The sequence below is a fragment of the Opisthocomus hoazin genome, chromosome 8 (assembly GCF_030867145.1).
Source record: "Opisthocomus hoazin isolate bOpiHoa1 chromosome 8, bOpiHoa1.hap1, whole genome shotgun sequence".
Taxonomy (NCBI): domain Eukaryota; kingdom Metazoa; phylum Chordata; class Aves; order Opisthocomiformes; family Opisthocomidae; genus Opisthocomus; species Opisthocomus hoazin.
In genome coordinates this window covers 75026773-75050380 of record NC_134421.1, presented here as the reverse complement: position 1 = coordinate 75050380, position 23608 = coordinate 75026773, and the positions used below count along the sequence as shown (strand labels likewise).

The window sequence follows — 23608 nt, the reverse complement described above, 5'->3', positions numbered from 1 at the left end:
GCAAAAGCACATTGGCTAGGGCCACAGTGTCTGATCTGAGCGCCTGGGGAGATATCTTACAATACGAAGCTTGGCCAGAGTTTTTCATAGAAATGTATGTTCTAAGTTTTAGATAAGAACTCGATTTACTGTTGGAGGAATTTAGCCAGAGTGTTTGTGGCAACACTGGATGTCAGGACATAGCATGCCTTGAGCAAACAGAGAGAGCACAGCAGGAGCCCTTGAGAAAGGTTTTACAGGGAAAGACAGTGCTGCTGATTGGATGGCCAGAATTCTGTAGAGACACCAGCACTGATTTCTTGATCTGTTTAGAGTAACACGTAGTGTAGCACAAAGATGATACAGACTCACCTGCACTAGTCATTCTGCGCTCTTTCATCAGCGGAGAGTGACTGGTGGTTTGCCCAGTCTGTCAGGCTGGGACAGTCAGACTCATGGTAGCTCTGGAGACCAGTGCCAGGCCTGAAACAGTCTGGGATTCTGCTTCCAACATCCACCATTTTCAAGATCATTTTGCAGGTATACAGGTGTGCACTACTTCCATTGCCAAGCAGGGCAGAAGAAACCCAGGAGGTTTCTGGATATGGGGAGACACTCTGCCAGATATGGTACTCACAAGAAAGAACTGGTCAGGCACATAAAGGCTGAGCGTAGCCTTAGATGCAGTGATCACAAGATGGAGAAGTTCAGAATCCCGAGAAGAGGGAGAAAGGCAAAAAGTATGAGGGCCTAAGGGCACTAATACGCCTTAAAGTCCCTGACCAGTCCCACCTGGGACCTCCACCCACTCTCTGCCCATGGGCCCAAGAGCTCCATTTCAACACAGGCCTTAATTCTTGCTATCATGGACAAAACAATCTCAGCTCGATTAGTTTATTCCCAATTAACATGAACTTTAAATTACTGATTCAGATACTGAGGAAAAACCAAAATGACAAATAATTAAAGAAACACTTAGGTAAACACCTTTCGTCTCCTTTCCCAGGTTCAGCTTCAGTCTAACACCTTTTCTCACCCCTTCCTAGTCTCAGCTCCTCTTGTTGTCCCTACATATTATGCTCATTTCCTCTCAATCCCTTTGGTGAGGTGACGGGCAGCACAGGAGGTTGGGATCAGTGTGTTGCGCTTCCTTTTGCCACTCATTGCTTCTTACTCTTTTCTTCTACTGCTCTTTCCTTCTTGTTTCCTCTGCTTAGTCATGGCACACCCCTGGGCTGCAGTCGCCTCAGGGTTGTACCTGCTCCAGTGTGGGTCCTCCACAGGCTGCAGTTCCTCAGAGGTGTCCCTGCTCTGACATAGTTCCTCCCTGGACTGCAGTACCTTCACGGAGAAATGGGCCAGTAGGAATTTCATGAAGTTCAGTAGAGGGAAATGCAAAGTCCTGCACCTGGGCAGGAATAATTCCATGTGCCAATACTCAACCGGGGGCCAAAGCAACTTTGCAAAGAAGTACCTGGGTGTCCTGATGGGCAACAAGCTAACCATGAGCCATCAATGAGCGTTTGTGGCAAAGAAGGACAACAGCATCCTGAGTTGCATTAGCAAGGGCATTGCCAGCAGGTCGAGGGAGATCTTTTCCCCTCTATTCAGCATTTGTGAGACCACAGCTAGAATACTGTTATGAGTTCTAGGCTCCCCAGTACAAGAAAGCCTGGGCAAAACTGGAGTCCAGCATGAATACGATTAAGAGATTTAAGCACCTGACATGCAAGGAGAGGCAGAGAGCTGGGACTGTTTAGCCTTAAGAGGAGGTTCAGAGGGGTTTATCAATGTGTATAAACACCTGATGCAAGGCAGTAAAGAAAACCAGTGGTATCCAGTGAATAGACAGGAGGCAACAGGCACAAACAGAAATACTAGAAATTTCACTTAAACATAAGAAAACTTTATTTTACTGCAAGGGTGATAAAACAAGGTCTTGAGCAACTTGACCTGAGGGACCCTGCCTTGAGGTGGGGATTTTGGATTAGACAATCTCTAGAGGTCCTTTCCAACTTCCAGCTTTCTATGATTCTATGATTCAGGTACATGTGGGACGTGTGGTGCAGCCTACGTATCACGGGCGAGGACTCCAGGGTGTTGCTGCAGTGGGCATGTGGGTACAAGTGGCAGGTCAGACCTCTCCTTCCTCCAACATGGCTATAATTCAGATCATACCCACCTCAAGGGCTCTATTGCTATTTAGTATTTCCCATTTTGCATTTGATTTATCCTTTTTACAGTAGCTGGTGTCCAGCTCTTTCCAGGACTGTGGAGAACTAAAATGCCAAATATATTAAAGATAAGATTTGTCTCTTTAGATCTAGCTGCATGGACCACTTGTCTTTCTTATAAAGATGCATCTTACTTAATAGTGCTAAACAGAAGAAAGTTACAAGATGCCAAAGAATTCATGGCTTTGGTCTTATACCAGGCCTGTTGTTTTCACATTGCAGAGACAAGCACCTAGTAAAGACAGAGGTGCCTGAGAAAGAAGCCATAGAATAAAATCACAGGCAAAACAGAAGCAATACTGTTCAGGGAAGACTGTGTGCCAAAGAGATTCAATCCATCTCAGTATTGAAAGTACCAAGGTATTAAAAAAGTGCAGTCTTAGACTGTGAAAATAAAAATCACCTCTTCAGTGAGCCTTTCTGCAGTACCAACCATCAGTTAAACTGCCAGAACTGCACCAAGTTGTGGATTGGACATATCCATTTATCTTCTGTGAAGGAAGAAGCATTTCACCAGTCCATACATTCTTCAAACCTGTCAGTAAAATAACAGAAAAATTATTAAATCCAAAGCAAATAAGTGCCAGGTCCTGCTGGTTCACAACAACCCCATACAACGTGACAGGCTTGGGCAGGAGCGGCTGGAGAGCTGCCCGGCGGACAAGGCCCTGGGGGTGCTGGTCGGCAGCCGGCTGAGCAGGACCCAGCAGTGTGCCCAGGTGGCCAAGAAGGCCAACGCCATCCTGGCTTGGGTCAGCAATGGGGTGGGCAGCGGGAGCAGGGCAGGGATCGGGGCCCTGTGCTCGGCACTGGTGAGGCCGCACCTCAAGTGCTGTGTTCAGTGTTGGGCCCCTCACTACAAGAAGGACATTGAGGGAATCCCTGCGGCAAGTGTGCCTGCTGCAGTGCACTGGGTTGCCAGGCTTTGAGCTAGCCCAGCCATCTCCACAATCGGCGCAGGGTGAAAGTCAGAACTGCAATAATTTTTCATAGAATCACAGAATAGTTAGGGTTGGGAGGGACCTTTAAAGATTATTTCGTCCAACCACCGTGCCATGCCCAGAGATATCTTTCACTAGATCAGGTTGCTCAAAGCCCTGTCCAATGTGAGCGTGAACATTTCCAGGGATGGGGGATGCACAGCTTCTCTCGGCAACCTGTGACAGCCTCACCACCCGCCGCACAAAACATATCTTTCTCATGTCCAATCTAAACCCACCCTCTTTCATTTCAGTTTAAAACTATTGCCCCTTGTCCTGTCACTACAAGCCCTGGTAAAAAGTCTTTCTCCATCTTTCTTATAAGCCCCCTTTATATGTTCTGGCTGATGTAGTTGCCAAGCCACTCTCCAGGATATTTGAAAAGTCTTGGCAGTCAGGTGAACTCCCCAGTGACTGGAGCAAAGGAAACACTGCACCCATTTTTAAAAAGGAGGACCCTGGGAACTACTGACCTGTCAGCCTCACCTCTGCTGACGGGAACATCATGGAACAGATCCTCCTAGAAGCTATGCTAAGGCTCATGGAGGACCCAGAGGTGATTTGAGACAGCCAGCATGGCTTTACCAAGGGCAAGTCCTGCCTGACCAACCTCATGGCCTTCTGTGATCAAGTGACTGTATCAGCAGACATGGGAAAAGCAATGGATGTCATCTACCTGGACTTCTGTAAGGCCTTTGACGCAGTCCCCCCCAACATCATTCCCTCTAAACTGGAGAGATATGGATTTGATGGGTGGACTGTTTGGTGGATGAGGAATTGGTTGGATGGTCGCATCTGGAGGGTAGTGGTCAACAGCTCAATGTCCAGATAGAGATCGGTGACAAGTGGTGTCCCTCAGGGGTCTGCACTGGGACCAGTACTGTTTAAGATCTTCATCCATGACCTAGACAGTGGTATCAAGTGCATCCTCCACAAGTTTGCAGATTGCTTGCTTACCAGTTTACTTACTGGACGTCTGCTGGAAATACAACATAGCAGAGAGGAAACAGTCTAGGAGGTTCCTGGAGTGTGTGGAAGATCACTTCCTGACGCAGCTGGTAAGTGAGCCTACCAGCCAAGGTGCCTCGCTAGATCTGCTGTTTACTAACAGAGTAGGACTGGTGGGAGATGGGGTGGTCAGAGGCTGTCTTGGGCTTAGCGACCATGAAATAACAGAGTTCTCGGTTCGAGGTGAAGTTAAGAGGTGGGCCAGCAAAACCATCACCATGGACTTTCAGAGGGCAGACTTTGGCCTGTTCAGGACACTGGCTGAGAGGGTCCCCTGGGAGAGAGTCCTGAAGGGCAAAGGGGTCCAGGAAGGCTGGACAGTCTTCAGGAGGAAGTCTTAAAGGCACAGGAGCAGGCTGTCCCCATGTGCCGCAAGACGAACCATCGGGGAAGACGACCGGCCTGGCTGAACAGGGAGCTCTTGCTGGGACTCGGGAAAAAAAGGAGGGTCTACCAGCTATGGAAGAAAGGGCAGGGGACTCAAGAGGAGTACAGGGCTCTCGTTAGGTCGTGCAGAGAGGAAATTAGAAAGGCAAAAGCCCAGCTAGAACTCAGGATGGCCACTGTTGTAAGGGTCAACAAAAAGTCTTTTTACAAAGACATCAACAACAAAAAGAGGGCCAAGGAGAGTCTCCATCCCTTATTGGGTGCAAGGAGGAATACTGCCAACAAGGATCAGGAAAAGGCTGAGGTGCTTAATCCTTTCTTTGCCTCAGTCTTTAATAGTCAGACTGCTTATTCCCAGGCTAGTCAGCCCCCAGTGCTGGAAGATAGGGAAGGAGAGCAGAATAAACCTCTCATAATCCAGGAGGAAGCAGTTAACGACCTCCTGTGCCACCTGGACACTTACAAGTCTATGAGGCTGGATGGGATCCACCCGAGAGTGCTGAGGGAACTGGTGGAGGAGCTGGCCAAGCCACCCTCCATCATCTATCAGCAGTCCTGGCTATTAGGGGAGGTCCCAGATGACTGGAGGATCGTCAATGTACCAGAAGGAGGATCCCGGGAGCTACAGGCCTGTTAGCCTGACCTCGGTGCTGGGCAAGACTATGGAGCAATTCATCCTGAGTGCACTCACCAGGCATGTGCAGGGCAATCAGGGTATCAGGCCCAGCCAGCATGGGTTCACGAAAGGCAGGTCCTGCTTGACCTCCTTCTATGACCAGGTGACCCGCCTAGTGGACGAGGAAAAGGCTGGGGATGTCATCTACCTGGACTTTAGTATGGCCTTTGACACTGTTCCTCACAGTAACCTCCTGGAGAAACCAGCTGCCCATGGTTTGGACGGGTGTACTCTTCGCTGGATAAAGAACTGGCTGAATGGCTGAGCACAGAGAACGGTAGTGAATGGAGTTAAATCCAGCTGGCGGCCAGTCACGAGTGGTGTTCCCCAGGGCTCAGTTTTGGGTCTGGTCTTGTGCAACATCTTTATCAACGATCTGGATGAGGGGATTGAGTGCTCCCTCAGTATGTTTGCAGATGACACCAAGTTGGGCGGGAGTGTCGATCTGCTAGAGGGTAGGAAGGCTCTGCAGAGGGATCTGGACAGCCTGGATCAATGGGCTGAGGCCAACTGTATGAGTTTCAACACGGCCAAATGCCGGGTCTTGCACTTCAGTCACAACAACCCCATGCAACACTACATTCTTGGGGACGAGTGGCTGGAAAGCTGCCTGGCAGAAAAGGACCTTGGGATGCTGGTCAGCAGCCGGCTAAACATGAGACAGCAGTGTGCCCATGTGGCAAAGAAAGTCAACGGCATCCTGGCTTGTACCAGGAATAGTGTTGTCAGCAGGAGCAGGGAGGTGACAGTGCCCCTGTGATCGGCACTGGTGAGGCCGCACCTCAAGTGCTGTGTTCAGTTTTGGGCCCCTCACTACAAGGACATTGAGGGGCTGGAGCGTGTCCAGAGAAAGGCAACAAGCCTGGGGAGGGGTCTGGAGAACAAGTCTTACAAAAAACAGCTGAGGGAGCAGGGGCTGTTTAGTCTGGAGGAGGCTGAGGGGAGACCTTCTCGCTCTCTACAACTACCTGACACGAGGGTGTAGCAAGGTAGGCGTTGGTCTCTTCTCCCAGGTAACTAGCGATAGGACAAGAGGCAATGCCCTAAAGTTGCATCAGGGGACATTCAGGTTAGATGTTAGGAAAAATTTCTTTACTGAAAGAGTGGTCAGACATTGGAACAGGCTGCCCAGGGAGGTGGTGAAGTCCCCATCCCTGGAGGTGTTTAAAAAGCGTGTGGATGTGGAACTTCAGGATATGTTTAGTAGGCATGGTGGTGTTGGGCTGACGGTTGGACTTGATGATCTTAGAGGTCTTTTCCAGCCTATGATCCTATGATTCTATATATGCCCCATCCCTGGAAATGAATGACTCAAGGGCAGGTTGGACAGGGCTCTGAGCAACCTGATGGACTTGCAGATGTCCCTGCTCGTTGCAGGGGAGGCTGGACTAGATGACCTTTAAAGGTCCCTTGCAACCCAAACTGTTCTACAATTCCATTACATCCACCAGCACTAGGAGGAGCCACTCCATGGAAACAGTGGCAGATCAGATTAAAACATTAGAAAACAAGCACTTTTTTTTATGCTGCAGGCGATGGACTTTTCAAATTGGCTGCCTCGGGAGGTTGCAGAGGTGGACAGTACAGCAAATTCAAAACAATAGTAAATGAACCCTTGGACTGCATTTACTGGTCATGCTATTTCCTATACCAACACAGTGACTGCAGATATATGTCCTAGAGAGATATATGCCACTAAGCAGCTACTGGTGCAAAGATTCTCCAGAATCTGCTGTTACATCTGAGACACCTCCAGTACACAACAATTCTTATTATAAATTGAGCCTAAAGCTCTCTATTAGCTTCAAGTATTTCAGTCAAGAACCTAAACTCTGTATATACGGAACAGGAAGACCAAAGAGTGAGAAGACCACCAAACTTCAGAAAAAAAATAGACCGTGATTGTTTTCTCCATATCACAGAAAATGAACAACCTCCCGCCCTATGCCCAAGAGAGGTCAAGTAGGGGCTGGATTTGTACTTACTAACCAAACTTAATCTTGAGCTCAACAAGGTAGAAGTACAGGCAAGAGAAAAAAAACCCCACACACGACAGACTGCACTCATGCCTACATAATGAGCCACATTTGCTTCATGGTCTTACTTGGGTCCACAACCAAGACAATCACACCAACATGATACACAGGTCAAAGCCCTGGTAGATTCCAGGCAGAAACAGTTTCCATCTCTCCATCAGACCCTGATCCCAGTTACTAACATGTCCAGGACATGAACTGCCCTTGCATTCAAACATCTTTACATTAGGTTCCCCACTAACTATCTAGTACTTTTATTAGCCAGATTTACTCTTTATTTGCTCCCCTTCCTTCAAAATATCCTAGACAAACAAAAAACCTGGCTTCCATATTTTCACACAACACCTAGGGAAAAAAAAAACAAAAAAGTAGTCAGTTATGCAAGCTGTTGTTGAAGTTGAGTACTTAAATTTAAAGTGGAACTATATTTATCTTTTCTGGAGAAAAGGCATCCTAGAGAAAGTTTTCAGAAATCTGTCCCATCTCCTAAGTGCAAGGAGAGGTCTGGAAGCCAAGCAATCAATGGGACAAGTTAACAGGACTCCAGTGTTTCTGTGAAATACTGGAGCACTTCCTCCAGAAAGCAGAAACTGCCTGGTTCAGCATCCTTCAATCTAATATTCAGGTATCATGCTTCTGTGCGAATAGACAACAGGCAGCAGAGGCAACAACCAAAATTCAAATGTCTACTGTGCGTGAAATTGTTGCAGCATCAGACATTACAAATTTAAGCTAAACCAGCATTCAGTTAACTTGCCTTTATTATTTTACAACATAATGTTTGGAGCTCAAATAAAGCAATCAAAAGTCTTCAAGAAAGAAAGGAAATAGCATATGCTAGGCATTATCAACATTTCTTAAGAATGGTTTGACTCAGGTGTGCGAAAAAATAATCAGAAGTTTCAACTTGTTCTGCAAAGACAGATTAGGGACAAGGAAGCAGACAGTAAGAAGAGAAAAGTTTCAAAATTAAAGCCATTGGAAGTTACAAAATCTAAGGTGATTCACCACAGGACCAAGAGGCACCAGGAGGCATACAAAACAGATGCTAAGTATCACTAGAGAAGTTAAAAAACTATTTCTTGAGCAGTTGGGGGGGGGGGAGCCTTTCACAAGAGTCCAGGAGTCTTCAAAACAGAGACCATCTGCTGACATCTCAAATCCAAAGGCTTCCTTTGATATTAAAAAGTAATTTTTGACACTATGTCTTGCACTGAACACCAAATATTGCAACAATAGATCTCCTGATAAAGTTCACAGAACATCTTTAGATTTTCAAAATAAACACTCTGTCTAGGGAAAAGGGACTGCACGGTTTTAACAACCTCTACTCAGGCACAGTCTTGGTGGACCATAAAAATGTTAATAGGGACATAACAACTGGCAGCTGTCTAAATAATGGTGATTGTGATGTGATAATTATTCTGTGAAGACACTGCACCACTAAGTCAGTGTTAGCTGTATTTGAAATTTTAAAAGGGTCGGTTTCCTCAAATGTAATAATTGCAAGTGACTAGAAAAAAAAAAATTAAAATGAGAAGTGTAAGCTAGGAATTATCATTTAATGACACCCAAAATTAATGTTCAAAAAAGAAAGCATAATATAAAGAAGAAAGGTGAAAAAAATAGTAAGTGTTAATAGTTACAAGAAAAATACACGTAACAAACTCATGGAATCAACAAAATACCATTTCACAGCAGCATTAAGGACAGCAAGAATTCAGACCTGTATAAACACCTACTCAGTCATGAGCAGATCCACCACTAGATACCGCTGGTGAAAATAAAAGCAGCATTGCAAAAATGCAGAAATATTCCACAGATCCTTCTTATCTGTACCTGGAACAAAACAATGAGTGCATTTAGTCTCATATAATAGTAAGAAAGGAACAAAAATGTTGATGTATTTAATCAAGGAAGCTCTACAGCAGCACTTCCTACAATTTAACATTTTCCAATCAAACGCCCAGCATTTCACATAATTGTCTTAAACTAGTCAAAAAGTAGCTTGCCTTTTATCTGTGACACAATAATGCACTAGCAAACCTGGGACTCAATCAACAGCTTTAGTGACTAGCATCGATGATGCTAGTCAAGCATATCTTCAGAAAACAGAGTCAAGCTAACAAAATTCTCGTCCCAAGTACATTACAAAGGTACCTTCACCAGTACAGTACATTTGAAATTACACAAAAGAAATTGTTTCAGTACAATATAGCACCTTAATTAAAAACAATGAGCATTGTAACAAGCTATTCCGGGGACAGTTTAAATGGATTAAAAACTCATACACGAACAGATCTCAAAATACCTCAAACAGGAAAACACAACCAAGCATGTCATAACCTTGCATTGTACCTCAAAACCAAGTCCTCATGCACCACCATGTAATAATTTTATCAATTATCTGACAATTAAACGGCTTTGTCCATATAATTTACAAAGGATATGGAACTCAGCGCTTTAATGCCCAGTTAAGCCTATAGGCAATGAAGTCTGAGTTGCCATCTGGCATTTTGTTACAAGGATTAATACAAAGAGCTCCCGGCAGAAATTCTACAACCTCTGTGTACCAGCATTCAAATTAATTTCTTTGGCCTTTTATTATGGTTTCAAGAAATCCATAGCTCTAATAGTCACTATCAAGCTTCGTCAGAACTCCTGATCTCATGCCCCAGGCAATTTAACAGCACAAAATAGAAGATCCTTCACAGGCACTGGACTACTCCACACATTTCTGCAACTTCCCCCAGAACTTCTGTTGCAGGGTTGTCAGCCCAGACCAAACTGAACCAACAGGATATGCTGCTTTCCTCATGAGAATGGGTTCTAACTGTGCTCTCCACCAGATGCTTAAGATACGAACCATGATACATAACTGAAGACAACCTTGCTTCTCAGCTTGGATCCAGGAAAGCAAGGTCAGGAGAGTTAATACTGCCCTGCTTACCACTGCATTTTTTTTTTCATATTCTTCTTCCCCTCTTACTCTCCTTAACAGACTGTGGGAACAGAATCTGAGGCCTACTATCAGCAAAACCAATCATATCCTAACTAGAATGAGCAACCCCCTTTCCACCTAGCCCTCTGATGAACTCACCTTACCACTCATCCAAATTAACACACGAGGGACCAGTGAACTGCATGGCTAGACCTCTATATCAAGCTGGAGTACCACTACTTGAGAAGTTTTTCCTAAAATGCCCCAGCATCTGTATGCTGCATGAATAACAATCCCAGGTAGCACAACATAATGCACATTAGGTCCTTCCCTACCCCACACTCCTTAAAACATGCCATGGCTCTATGTCTTAATATGGGGCTAACCCAAACAGTGTGCCTAGCAGCTGCTTCCAGCTCAGCAAACCATACCCCCAGGCAACTCAGGTCAACTCTGTTTCTTCATCCCTGAACACACAATGGACACGCTCCTCTGCATTGTAAAACACCTGCCCACAGCGCAGACGTGGCTCTTCCTGCTGGTACCAGAGATGCTCATTGAACTCTGGGAAGAAAAAGGCAATTTCTCTGCTGGCTGATGCTGGTGAATCTGTTAGAAAACAGAGGAAAAAATGATGAGAGATACCAGTCTGGCACCACAAATATGCACTGTGTTCAAAAGGGAAGGGCAGGAGCCATAAGCAAAAGTGCAAGACTTGGTTGCACCAGGACAGGTGCGAGTAGAGTCTGCAGAAGTGAGCAAATCATTAACTTTGACTCCCAGAATGGAGAGCAAAGGCAGACAAAAAATCATCATTCACACCTCCCTGAGCTCCAGTCTTTGCCCAACAGTCAGACAAGAAGGACAGGTCTACCTGAGCCATGAGTGGTATTTCTGGTGTCAGTGAGGCCATAAGCTCCTCGGATGGAGTCCGGGACACTGTTTCGGGCTTGGAATACTTTGGTAGGTCCCATCAGGGATCTCCAGAAGGGGACAGCATTCTCATGGGCCAAGATATAAGCCCACATGGGGCCACTGAGAAAAGAACCAGGGAAGAACAGAAGTAGGCAAGGTTACAAAAGGGTACAGCTCCTTCACTCTTACAAATACAGCAAGTGCAAAGAAGCACAACTGCCATGCAGTGCTTTCTGGGCAGGGATGCAGACCTACCATGACACTGAGACCATGCCTCAGAAGCAAAGTATTTGCACGAATGACCTCCTCCTAGGTGATGGCACCCACAACCTTTGGGGATGTCACCCCATCGAGTACTACTGTTGTCACAGCAGAGTTCATTTCTGACATTTCCCCACCCCCGAGCCGAGAGCCTTTCCCTCGGCACACCACAAGCACCCACTCCCGAGGAGACAGCTCCCTCGCCGAGGTGGGCCCCCCCAGACGCAGAGGCACTGCTCAGGCAAGACCAGGGCCCACCTGCAAAGCGAAGCGAGCGAGCTCCTCGCACCCCGCGCAGCCCGGCCGCGGGCACGGCAGGTACCTGGCCATGAATTCCACCAGCCGCTGGTAGAAGAACCGCCCTGCGGGATAAAGACGGCCCGAGTCACAGTGCCCGGCTCCGCCGGCACCGGCCCTGCCCGGCGGCCGGGCCCGTCCCGTCCGCCCGGGCCCACCTACCTGCGTGCTCCCGGTAGAAGCGGCGGCTCTCCTCCCGCCCGCAGCGCAGCTTCTTGGCGCGCACGATGAAGAACCGGTTGCTGAGGATGGTTTCGTGCACGGCCTGCGGGCAGAGGCGCAGCGGCTGGGCGGGAGACGCGCACCACCGCCACGCCCCGGGCCAGACCCACGGACCCGACCACATCGGGCGGCGCTGGCGGGCCGGGCCGGGCCGGTCCGATCCGCCCAGTCCTCCCCTCTCCTCCCCTCCTCTCACCTCACCTCCAGCACCAGCGGGTGGGCCACGGCGTCAGGCTTCAGCAGCGCCAGCGTCAGCTGCAGCGGCCGGCAGCGCCCCACGACCGCCATGCCGCGCGCCTCGCCGGTGACGACAAGCGGGGCGGGGCGGGGCGTCGCGCGCCTGACGCACTGACCAGGGGGAGAAGGGCGGGGCCGAGCGTGCTAAGGGCGGGACCGCGAGGCGGGGCCGAGGCGAGGCGAGGCGGGGCCTGAGGCGGGGCCGAGCGCGCTAAGGGCGGGGCCGAGAGGCGGGGCCGGGGCCGAGGCGAGGCGGGGCCTGAGGCGGGGCCCGAGGCGGGGCTCGAGGCGAGGCCCGAGGCGGGGCCGAGCGCGCTAAGGGCGGGGCCGAGAGGCGGGGCCCGAGGCGGGGCCTGAGGCGGGGCCGAGCGCGCTAAGGGCGGGGCCGAGAGGCGGGGCCGGGGCCGAGGCGAGGCGGGGCCTGAGGCGGGGCCCGAGGCGGGGCTCGAGGCGGGGCCCGAGGCGGGGCCGAGCGCGCTAAGGGCGGGGCCGAGAGGCGGGGCCCGAGGCGGGGCCTGAGGCGGGGCCGAGCGCGCTAAGGGCGGGGCCGAGAGGCAAGGGCCCGAGGCGGGGCCCGCCGTGTCGCGTAGCAGCGGGGACGCGGGGGCGGCGCCATGGCGGACGCGGCGGCGGCGGAGCAGGCCCGGGACGAGGCCGCGGCCGGCGCTGAGGAGACCGTGAAGATCATCTGCCTGGGCGACAGCGCCGTGGGCAAGTCCAAGTGCGTGTCCGGCTCCCGCGAGGAGGGGAGGGGCGGCTCGGGCCCGCGGCCTGACGGGTGCGTGGTGCTCTCTCCGCAGGCTGCTGGAGAGGTTCCTGCTGGACGGCTTGTATCCTTCTGCGCGCCGCCCGCGGCCCCTGCCTTCCCGGCCGTGTTCCCGGGCCTGCGCCCCGAGCAGCCCCGCGCCGCTGCGCGGCTGGCGGCCCGGCCCGGCGGAGCGCGGCGGGAGGCGCGGCCGGGGCGGGCGGGCGGCCGGTGGCCCGGCCCGGGGAACTGCGGCGGGCCCGGCGGAGGGGGCGGGCGCCGGCCCGGCGCCGGCGGTCGCTGCGGAGTGGGGGAACGTGCTCCTCCGTCGGCTCCTTGACACGGGCGCAGCCGCCCCCAGCAGCTCTCCACCTTCGCCCTGACGCTCTACAAGCACCGTGCTCGGGTGGACGGGCGGGCCATCCTCGTGGGTAAGTGGGGAGTGCCCTGCTAGGTCTTCCGCGGGCCCTGTAGGCCCGGGGGCAGGGCGACGCCGGCTCTGTGCAGAGGGAGAAACAGCGACGGTGCTGTTGGCATACGCAGCAATACGCGGACCCAAAAATATGGCGGGGGAGTTCCTTGCAGTGGGAAGGGGTTGCCAAAAAATGGTTTGTAGGTGGGAAAATGGGTGAATGAAAGGATCACAATCACAGAATGACTGAGAGTGGAAGGGACCTCTGGAGGTCATCCTGTCCAACCCTCTGTCCAAGCAGGGCCACCTACAGCCAGTTGCCCAGGACAGTGTCTAGATGGCTTTTGAATGTCTCCAAGGAGGCAGACTCTACAGCCTCCCTGGGAAATGTGCTCGTGCTCAGTTACCCTCACAGTGGAAAAAGTGTTTCCTGATGTTCAGAGGGAACCTCCCATGTTTCAGTTAGTGCCTGCTGCCTCTGCCCTTGACACTGGGCACCATTAGAAAGAGCCTGGCTCCATCTTCTTTAGACTCTTCCTTCAGGTATTTATAGTCATTGATGAGATCCCCCCTGAGCCTTCTCTTCGTTAGGCTATAAAGTCCCAGCCCTCTCAGCCTTTCCTCACAGGAGAGATGCTGCAGTCCCTCTGGTCGGACAGCTCGCATGACTGGAGTGCTGTCATGGATGGCTACACACTATTTAGGAAAGACAGGCCAGCAAGGCGAGATGGTGGAGTTGCTCTGTATGTGAGGGAGCAACTGGAATGTATTGAGGTCTTCCTGGGGGCGCATGAAGAATGAGTCGAGAGCTTATGGGTTAGAATTAAGGGACAGGCTCATATGGGTGACATTGTTGTGGGTGTGTACTACAGGCCACCTGAGCAGGATGAGGAAGTTGCTGAGGCCTTCTACAGACAGCTGAAAGTAGTGTTTGAGTCACAGGCCCTGGTTCTCATGGGCAACTTCAACCACTCTGACATCTGCTGGGAAGACCACATAGCCAGGCACACGCAGTCCAGGAGGTTCCTGCAGAGCATCAATGATAACTTTCTGATGCAAGTGGAGGAGGAGCCAAGGAGGAGAGGCATGCTGCTGGACCTTGTACTGACAAACAAAGAGGGACTGGTTGAGGATGTGAAGGCTGGCGACAGCCTCGGCTGCAGTGACCATGAAATGGTGGAGTTCAGGATCCTGCGTGGAGGAAGCAGGGCAATAAGTAGGATCAAAACCTTGGACTTCAGGAGAGCTAACTTTGGCCTCTTCAAGGACCTACTTGGAGGAATCCCGTGGATCAGGGCTCTAGAAAGCAGGGGAATCCAAAAGAGCTGGTTGCTGTTTAAGCATCACTACCTCCATGCTCAGGATCGGTGCATGCCCCTGAGCAAGAGATCTAGCAAAGGAGGCAGGAGACTCGCATGGATGAGCAAGGAGCTTCTAGTGGAACTCTGACAGAAGAGAAAGGTCTAGGGAATGTGGAAAGACAGACAGGCCACTTGGGAGGAATACAGGAATGTTGTCAGAGCATGCAAGGATGCAACAAGGAAGGCTAAGGTCCACCTGGAATTAAATCTGGCAAAGGATGTCAAAGACAACAAGAAGTTGTAAAAGTACATCAAGGGACCTCTGGGGATCATTTAGTCCACCCTCCCTGCTAAAGCAGGGTCACCCAGAGCAGGCTGCACAGGACCTCATCCAGGTGGGTTTTGAATATCTCCAGAGAAGGAGACTCCACAACCTCTCTGGACAGCCTGTTCCAGGGTTTCACCACCCTCATTGTAAAACATTTCTTGCTTATATCCAGTCGAATTCTCCCCTCTTTCAGTTTAAAACCATTACTCCTTGCCCTATTGCAACAGGCGCTGCTGAAAAGCCTGTCCCCGTCCGTCTTATAAGCCCCCTTGAAGTACTGAAAGGCCCCAGTAAGGTCTCCCCGCAGCCTTCTCTTCCCCAGGCTGAGCAGCCCCAGCTCTCCCAGCCTCTCCTCCCAGCAGAGGGGCTCCAGCCCTTGCATCATGGCTGGGGCCTCCTCTGGCCCCGCTCCCACAGCTCCAGCTCTGTCCTGTGCTGAGGGCTCCGAGCTGGACACAGGACTCCTGGGGGGTCTCAGCAGAGCAGGGCAGAGGGGCAGAATCCCCTCCCTGGCCCTGTGCCCACGCTGCTGGGGATGCAGCCCAGGGCACGGTTGGCCTGCTGGGCTGCCAGCACACATTGCTGGATCATGTCCAGCTTTTCACCCCCTCGCACCCCCAAGTCCTTCTTGGCAGGGCTGCTCTCTATCCCTTCATCCCCCAGCCTGCATTGGTACGGGGGGTTGTCCTGACCCAGGTGCAGGGCCCTGCCCTTGGGCTTGTTGAACTTCCTGACCACTACCCTCTGGATGCGACCATCCAAGCAATTCCTCATCCACCGAACAGTCCACACATCAAATCCATATCTCTCCAATTTGGAGAGAAGAATGCTGGGGGGGGGGGGGAAGGGGGAGGAGGGGGAACCGTGTCAAAGGCCTTACAGAAGTCCAGAGAGATGACATCCGTAGCTTGGCGCTTGTCCACTTTTGAATGGCTTTGTCTTACTGTCCTTTATCAGTCATGTCTACTGATGGCTTCTCTCTTGCTAATATGTCTATAGCAATGTCCCATGTCAGCACAACTTGTAGCTAAGCCTAGCTAAGAAAGGGTCTTAGTTTTGCATAATTTCTTAGACCTGGAGTGTTTCAGATTAGTGAGGTGAAACCTAATTTGTGACCCTCAGTAGACGGACTGGCCTTTGCGTCCTGGGTTTAAGCTGTGCGGAAAACAGAACTTGGAAAGCTGTGTCATTCTAAGCTTGTTTTGTGTGTCTTACAGACTTCTGGGATACAGCTGGACAGGAGAGGTTCCAGAGCATGCATCCATCCTATTACCATAAGGCTCATGCTTGTATCATGGTAAGGGTGGTGTCTCAGCTGTGATCTGATGGAATTTTGACTAATAACCGTCCCAGCTGACACTTGGCCTGCACGTTACTTCTTATGATTACGCTGCCATGTTTTTGTCTCTTCCAATGGTCTAAAAAACTTTCCTATACTGTTCTTCCTTCTCTCACCAGATAAAACTGGTGTAGTTTGGTATGTTTAGCTCTCTTCTGTCTTTCCCGATAGCCCTCTTACTATATTCCCTGGCTTTGCTGTCTTCTAAATTTCCTTACTTTTGTCACTGTGTTTCCAGTAAGGTGGTACATACAACTGAATGTACATATTTAGAAGCAGTCCTGTCAGAGATGATGTGAGGGAGAGGGCACTCCTTTCTTGTTCTGTGATGTGACTGTTGGATTATGGAGTAGAAGACTGTTCTGACTTGTTCTGCGGGGGTACTACAGAACACATTCTTCTCTGGTCTTCTGCCTTTCTATTTTCCCATGCTTTGGTGCTTCCCATTGATTAGCTCAAATCAGTCTTGTCTCCTGAGTCCTAACCCGCTTAGGTCTCTTGGTTTGTATTGTTGTTCTAACTCGCCACTATTTCTCATCACTTGTGAGCATCCCTCAGCTTCGCTGATGTTTTAGTTGTCAAAATGGCGAAGCCTCATATCTGACCCTACTTAGCAGAACAGATCTTTCCCCTGTGCTTGTTCACTGTCGTGGGTGACAGAGTGCTTGCCACAGTACAAAATAAGAATGTAAAGGAAACCGAGGGACTGTTTCCTGCATCATGTAAAGAAATGGGCTGGCTGCATGTTTCTCCCTTTTCTCTTTCGTCCTTCCTAACAAAGGCCAGTTTCCTTTGTTGATGTCCTCCTGGGAAAATTCTGGATTCTGTACTTGTGTTTGGGGCAGTGGGCTGATCAGGAGCTGTCCTGCTGTTGGCCCCATGATAGCTGGTTCTTTTTTGGAAGGTGTTTGATGTGCAGCGGAAAGTCACCTACAAGAACTTAAACATCTGGTACAAGGAGCTGAGAGAATTCCGCCCAGAGATTCCTTGCCTTGTGGGGGCAAATAAAATTGATGGTGAGTATATCTTCTTCTTTCAGCCCCTCAGGACTGTGATGTGATTCTCTTCTGACGCGGCTGAGAAAGAATGTTGCTCGTCTGTTAGGTCCAGATGAGTTCTCGAGTATTAGGCTGTATTTTGCCAAACGAATAGCTGGGTCCTCTACTGACCTTGCATGCTGTCTTATAGGCACTTGTCCTTGTTTTAGTAGCAATTCGAAAGACAAATTTGATCCATTGAAAGTTTATTCAAGTGACGTCCTTCCAGTTCTGTCCTCACCATGCTGCGCTTTTCATCCATCAAGAACCCAAAAGCTGGTTGGAGCAGTACCTAGTCAACATTGCAGGATGTGCTGCTGGGAAAGGAGCATTACCTGTTACGTGGCTTCCCCTGGTATAGTCAGCAACTGCCTTTGTATTGCTAATTCAGCCTGCAGGTTTCCGTGGGACTCCTCTGTGCTAAAGTGTCTAAATATAGCTGCTGGCAAAATTGTTCATCTTCCTCTGCAGATGACTGGATGATTCCCTCCCGTTAGGAATGCCAGCTAAGCATTCATTATTGCCATCATTTGGGTTGTGATCTGTCTTCTGCATCTTGTGAGAGCGCATAACATCAGCTTTCTGCTCAGCATCAACGAGAGAACACGTAGCCTTAGGACCACAGTCTGCTGCCATTCTCTGTCAAGCACAGTGTCATCATCATAGAATGCTTTGGGTTGGAAGGGACCATCTAGGAAGGGATCATCTAGTTCCAGCCCCTGCTGACATCCATGGTAGAAATCATTGCAGCTATGACTAGGTGTGCCCACCTCAGTAAAGTGCCTGGGCTCCCACTGCAGTCTATGGAAGCTCATTCGGTTCAGTGGTGTGGCTTAGGGCATGATTGATCTTACCTAATAAAAGCCTTTCCTATAGGATGTGTCAAGCCAGCCCTGAATCCGCTGGTTGCACAGACTGTACAGGAAGTCCAAGGCAGGTGGACTTGGTGTTGACAGCCCTATTGTAGACAGAACCTCTGTGTAGATGAATCCTGCTCTTAGCGTTCTGTGTGTGAGTGGACACTGCTCCAAGAGAGTCTTCTGCCTTGCCTTTGTTTGCTGTGTTCTACCTGGACTAGGAAATGATCAGCCCACAGCTCTTAACACAGGCCCAGTCTGCACCACAGTTGATCCAGCTTCCTGCGGAGAGGTAGGGAGCGGCTGCCTGGGCAGTGCTCACTGGTAAGCTTTTCGACTCTGAACTAGTTTAGCTGTTGCTTCTGTGAGGAAAGGCGGGTGGTCTCGAGCCATCCTCCTGTGCGAGCATACAGGCTGTCTCTCTAGCAAAACTTTGAGCTGTTACTGCTGTGTCAGCACGTCCTGTAAATACGCAGCAGATGTGTTCCAAAACTGAAATAAAGCCTCTGGCTTACTGAGGTTGGGGTAGCTGGACCTAACTGCCTGTTAAGTAAAATGTGTAACAGTTGAGTCATTTGTATGCTGTGAGCGTGCCCTTGACTCACAGGAATATAGGTAACATGGCATAAGGGCAGTGGGGAGTTCCGGTTAAAAAGGCCAGACTGGAGGGAGAGGCATGACTAGCACTAGCAGCGGTGTCCAGGTCATGCGGACACGCAGCAAAAATGAGAGGCAGGTGCCTGGAAAACATTCCTAGTTGCTGCACAGCAAGGGAACTGACGTATTCTAAGCTGCAAAGCATTTTTCATTTATAGCACATCACAATCCATCCATAATTTACTCAAGCACCATGGATAAACCAACAAGAACTCTGCTGGCTTTTCGGGGAGGACTCTACTAGCCTTGTACTAAAGTGAGGCGGCCTTGACGGCTAAATGGGGCTCTGGTCTCCATCTGTTCCACCCCTCCTGCATATGTTGGCATTCTGCCTACAGTGATGTCTTACTGACCACTTCTCCTTTTTTTGCCCCCAGCGGATACAAAGGTGACCCAGAAAAGCTTCAACTTTGCCCGGAAGTTCAGTTTGCCCTTTTACTTTGTGTCTGCTGCAGACGGCACCAATGTAGTGAAGGTAAAACATAGCTCTTTGGCTAAGCATCCATGAGAGCCCTAGACAGTCCAAGGACATGGAGACTGCTGTAGGCACAGAGAGCAGAAAATGGGCTAAGAACATCTGTTTGGTCCTGGTAGCTGTAGGTAGTTGCAGAGGTCTGTGTTTGTTTATTTTTTCTTGGGGTGTGGGAACATTTTCCGCGTGTTACAGAAAGCCAGTGCTCCTTACTTTGAGTGACAAGCATTCTCCTTCTCGTCAGCTCTTCAACGATGCTATCAAACTGGCAGTTGCTTACAAACAGAATTCAGCAGATTTCATGGATGAAGTCATGCGAGAACTGGAGGTAAGAAAGGCTCTACTTACGGCACTCCTCCTAAGTGATTAGCAGCTCTGCTCTTTTTTCCCTCCGGGAAAGCAGAGCCTGTAGCAGTGGGTGAAACTTTGCAGGCATGGAAAGATTTGCCTTATGCTGGTGACACAGGGAGGTCTGTGTGCTGCTCGTGGCTAAGCTGGAAGGGGTGAGGTGGTGACCCTCTGAAGAGCCCACGGTGCCCTAGACTGAATCTGAAAGAACCACAGCAGAGTGTAGCTGTTGCTCTCGCGCTTCTCAGCAGTTCCTTGTCCTGCTCCTTTCCAGAGCTTTGACCTGCAGAAGAACAGTGAGAATTTGTCGGATACGGAGGAGAGCTGCCCCGAAGAGAAGCCCCCATCTGCCTAAGGTGCAGACCCCAAGCCTGTTTTCCCCTTTGCTGTAGACTTCTGGGGCTAGTTAGAGCTGGCCTTCACAGAGGAGAGTGATTTTTCTCATGCCCGAGAGCTCTGGTAAAGGGCAGCTGGGCCTCTCCTCTTCTTGCGGGAGACTCTCTGGGCATGACCTTCCTTGACTCGGCCCTAGCCACTGCACCTCCTGGTCGAGGAAGGGCGAGAGTAGCCACATGGTTGTTAGTTACTGCATGCTTCTTCAAGGCAAAGCTTGCCAGGAGAGCTAAGCCACTCTTGGACCGGCAGCGAAGGGTCCTGCCCAGATGCTTTATTGGTACCTACTGGAGAAAAGAAACACTAAAGAATTTTTTTATAAAGCTTTCAGCTTGCATCCTTCCTGCACTTTTGTTACAAGGCAGTTCAGTTACTATACAAGTAGATATCCCAAGGGCAACTGCCAGCCCTCCCCGGTGCTTTCACAGCCGAGCCGGTGCTGCCTCTGTCCACCAGTGTGATCTCTGCTGTAGAGTTTCTTTTCAGACTGACGCTGCATTCCAAAAAGGCAGATACACAAACCCACACACAGACTGACGCAATTGATGGGAACGGCAAAACCGATGGACATGGAGCAATGCCTTTACCAGCGCCCATGTATACGTAACCACTGCTTACGTAAACATGAACACAGCCCAGTCCTTTTCTCCCTTTCCGGGTGATCAGCAGTGGATATTTTCTAGGGAAACATCAACACACCTGCACTCCCTGCATTCGTAAGAACAGCATCTTTACAGATTCCTCAAATAACAGGATGGAAATTCAGTCCATGTACTATGTGTGGCTGGATGTCAAGCTCCTTACCCAGTCTTTGGTGCAAACCTTGGGCATTTCCAGATCAGTGTCTCCTGGGTCATGAGAGCGTCTGGTTTCAAGTTCACTAGTGCATTCTATACACACACACGCACACAGGGATCCCACCAGTAGCCTGCCTAGGACACTTTGTGTTCCCAAATGCTCTCCCCAAGACCTCTAGTCCCCTATCACCTGTGTTCACTTCTTCCACTGCACCCACACCCTCCTCTCTGACCAGGCATGGTTTCAGCCCTTCTGAGCCGACTCCTGCCCTTTGTGCCCTCCTTGACTGCCTGCAGCCTCATTTTGCCGGGCACGGAAGACCTTGCCTTGCACACGAGAGTGAATTGGACTCAGACATGGTTAACTGTGAAAGTTGGCAACTTTATTTCAAGAACTAAGTCAGCTTCAGCATTTGTGTGCACTCGGAGGAGAGCGGGCAGCACAGAGCAGGCCTTTGATGCTGAGGCTGCCTTTGGAGCAGCAGGCATTGCCCCAGAAGGAAATGGTCGTGGTACAGTGCAGCCTGTGCTGGCTCCTGTTGATCCTGCACCCAGGGTGTGTGCACACCCCTACTCCAAAACACACGCCTTGAACACAGAGCGCAACGCGCACAGGGTGCATGTGCACACATGCGCATACCTGGCCGTGCACACACACACACACACACACAGAGCACAGACACACAGTCGGTGCACGGACACAGGCATACGGTATGCATGCCTGTGGAACGCAGCCACCCTCACACGCCACACGCACACACACAGCGTGCACCCACCCGTCTGTGCACGTGCATGCTCACAGCGTACACACAGTGACGCACGCAGATGCAGAATGCACCTGGCACGGGCGCACATGCAGACTCACTCACCCATGCATGCACACGCGCATCTCCATGTCCATGGACACACGCACAGAGCGTTGCACCCACACAAACACACTGCTGGTTAACACCCCACGGACACAGCCTATCACACCCACCCCTGCCGTTCCCACCCGTGCCTGGCCCACACAGGCCTTTCAGCGTGGGTGCTCCCACAGCACTGCAGCAGTCACTCGTGCCTCTCCCTCCACGGCCGGCCGCGTGGACACTGTTCATCCGCGTGTCCTACCTGTGCCGCTGGCGCCTGTGCAGGTTGGGGCAGTCACGCCGTGCCTTGCTTCGTTTCCTGCAGCCAAGTAACTTGCACACAGCGCACGTGGCCTCACACCTCCCACCCTGCTCCTTGTCTGGACTCTGGAACTCTGTCCCCATGCCGTGCCCGCCCAGAGCTCAGAGCCCCAACTGCTCTCCTTTCAGTGTCCCGACTGCCAGCCACCAGCACCCTGATCCCTGTGGCCAGGCACTGCACGGCAAGCGCTGCCATGCCCTGTCAGCAAAGGGGCTGCCATGAATTATGCAGCAGTTTCGTCTCCTGCCGCAGCACCAGCCTCCTCACTCTGCCTCTCGGCCCTGAATAATTGATGTCAGCGAGCACAGCAGCAGCCCCAGCATCCTTCTTGTGCCAGGGCCCAGGCCGTGAGGCGGCGTGGGGCTAGACACACTGGAAGGCCAGGGGCTGTGGCGACGGTCTGAACTGTGGAGGATGGGGAGCCATGCAGAGCAGAGTTCACTGGCACATTCGAAAGTGGTTGTAAAAGCGGGATGGGTCTCAAGAGATGCTGACTAGTCATCAAAGGAAAATCCAGAACAGACTGGTCACGCAGGCTGGATGCAAAACACAGGCACATCTACATGAGAAGATCCAGGCTAGGACACGAGCCAGCCTTACCCCTGCCTTGCCTTTGGGCTGGAAGCCCTCACCTCTGCCTGCTGGCTGGTTAATCCTAGGCCACCGCCACGGCGCCTGTGCTTGTACACCATCTCTGCTCTTGCTTGAATCTCCTGTTGGATAAACTGAACAAACGGAGGTCTTCAGGACGTGAGCCCTCCTCTCCTTTCTGTGCCCATCTGCCGAGCTTCCTCCGGCTGTCCAAAGCAGACACAGCAATACGGTACGGCCTTCCCAGGGTGCAGCACCTGCCCTGTCCCTCCTCCTTCTCCTTGTCACTCCCTGCCACCAGGGAATCGCCGCTGCTCTCTGCACCGTCCCTTCCTCGCCTGGGTTACAAGTCACTGATCCACAGGACACGGGCTCCTGTGTCCAGGCACAGCCAGCAGTCCTTGGGCCCGAGCATGAAACTCTGTCCTCGCTGTACGAAAACGCAGATCACTGGAAAAGCACCCAGGCTCCCGTAAGGCCCGGCCTGCCCCGAACCACGCCACGCTCTCTGCCTGTCCAAGGGGGGTTTGCCCGCTGCGCGCACCTGGAAAGCAGCAGCTTCGTTTGCTCCTCCAGCAGGCGGGAAGCCGGGAGCAGCGGCCCGGGCCGGCAGCTGCCGCCAGCCACAGGCTCGGGGCAGGGGACGCCCACCCGGGCCACCCAGCCCCAGCGGAGAGGGCGGCCGCTCGCCGCCCCACGCCGAGGTGTCCGTCTCCTCTCCGGACAGCCTCACGGCGTCCCGGCCCCGGCCCCGGCCCCGGCCCCGGCCCCGGCGCGGCTGGGAGCAGCTCGGGTTGCCGGCGGCCGCCAGGCCTCTTGCCCGGGACCAGGGGCTGGACACACGGGCTGAGCCCGCAGCCCCCGGACCCGGGCCGCGCTGAGGGCGGGTCTCTGGGAAGCCCCCGCCGGCAGCAAAGCGCCCTCGGCCGCAGCGCCCGGCGGCCGGCCCGGGTCCCCGGAGGCCGCCGGCACCGGGCACCGAGCACCG

At 51.6% G+C, this 23608-nt stretch overlaps 2 protein-coding genes across 6 annotated transcripts; one reads left to right on the top strand and one right to left on the bottom strand.

Moving 5' to 3' along the window:
• Positions 1–1863: 1863 nt before the first annotated feature.
• On the bottom strand, positions 1864–12247 carry NME6 (NME/NM23 nucleoside diphosphate kinase 6). 5 transcript variants are annotated; one of them, XM_075428896.1, is made up of 7 exons: positions 12133–12247; positions 11877–11979; positions 11676–11779; positions 11116–11276; positions 10750–10850; positions 9043–9139; positions 1864–2748 (listed from the first exon to the last, which is right to left on the bottom strand). In XM_075428896.1, the coding sequence occupies exons 1-6, from the start codon at positions 12222–12224 to the stop codon at positions 9065–9067; spliced, it is 636 nt and encodes a 211-aa protein (XP_075285011.1). In that variant the 5' UTR covers positions 12225–12247; the 3' UTR covers positions 1864–2748; positions 9043–9064. The 5 variants fall into 5 exon arrangements, with proteins under 5 accessions (XP_075285011.1, XP_075285012.1, XP_075285010.1 ...); XM_075428897.1 differs by lacking the exon at positions 1864–2748 and adding an exon at positions 6831–7645; XM_075428895.1 differs by lacking the exon at positions 1864–2748 and having other exon boundaries at positions 8844–9139.
• A 507-nt stretch (positions 12248–12754) lies between these two features.
• On the top strand, positions 12755–23302 carry RABL2B (RAB, member of RAS oncogene family like 2B). The gene is made up of 8 exons (XM_075428476.1): positions 12755–12894; positions 12974–13003; positions 13270–13349; positions 16177–16256; positions 17203–17314; positions 19227–19324; positions 19566–19649; positions 19944–23302. Exons 1-8 carry the CDS (start codon positions 12788–12790, stop codon positions 20022–20024), a joined length of 672 nt encoding a protein of 223 aa, XP_075284591.1. The 5' UTR covers positions 12755–12787; the 3' UTR covers positions 20025–23302.
• The last annotated feature ends 306 nt before the right edge of the window (positions 23303–23608 follow it).

What these genes read in the sequence shown, in the direction of transcription:
- RABL2B (XM_075428476.1), top strand. Translation starts at nt 12,788, where the DNA reads ATGGCGGACGCGGCGGCGGCGGAGCAGGCCCGGGACGAGGCCGCGGCC. An exon ending in AGGCTCATGCTTGTATCATG is followed by an intron (nt 16,257 to 17,202) that starts GTAAGGGTGGTG and finishes CTTTTTTGGAAG; the next exon opens with GTGTTTGATGTGCAGCGGAA. An exon ending in ACGGCACCAATGTAGTGAAG is followed by an intron (nt 19,325 to 19,565) that starts GTAAAACATAGC and finishes CCTTCTCGTCAG; the next exon opens with CTCTTCAACGATGCTATCAA.
- NME6 (XM_075428896.1), bottom strand. Translation starts at nt 12,224, where the DNA reads ATGGCGGTCGTGGGGCGCTGCCGGCCGCTGCAGCTGACGCTGGCGCTG. An exon ending in CTTCTACCGGGAGCACGCAG is followed by an intron (nt 11,780 to 11,876) that starts GTAGGTGGGCCC and finishes TTTATCCCGCAG; the next exon opens with GGCGGTTCTTCTACCAGCGG. An exon ending in AAATACCACTCATGGCTCAG is followed by an intron (nt 10,851 to 11,115) that starts GTAGACCTGTCC and finishes GTTTTCTAACAG; the next exon opens with ATTCACCAGCATCAGCCAGC.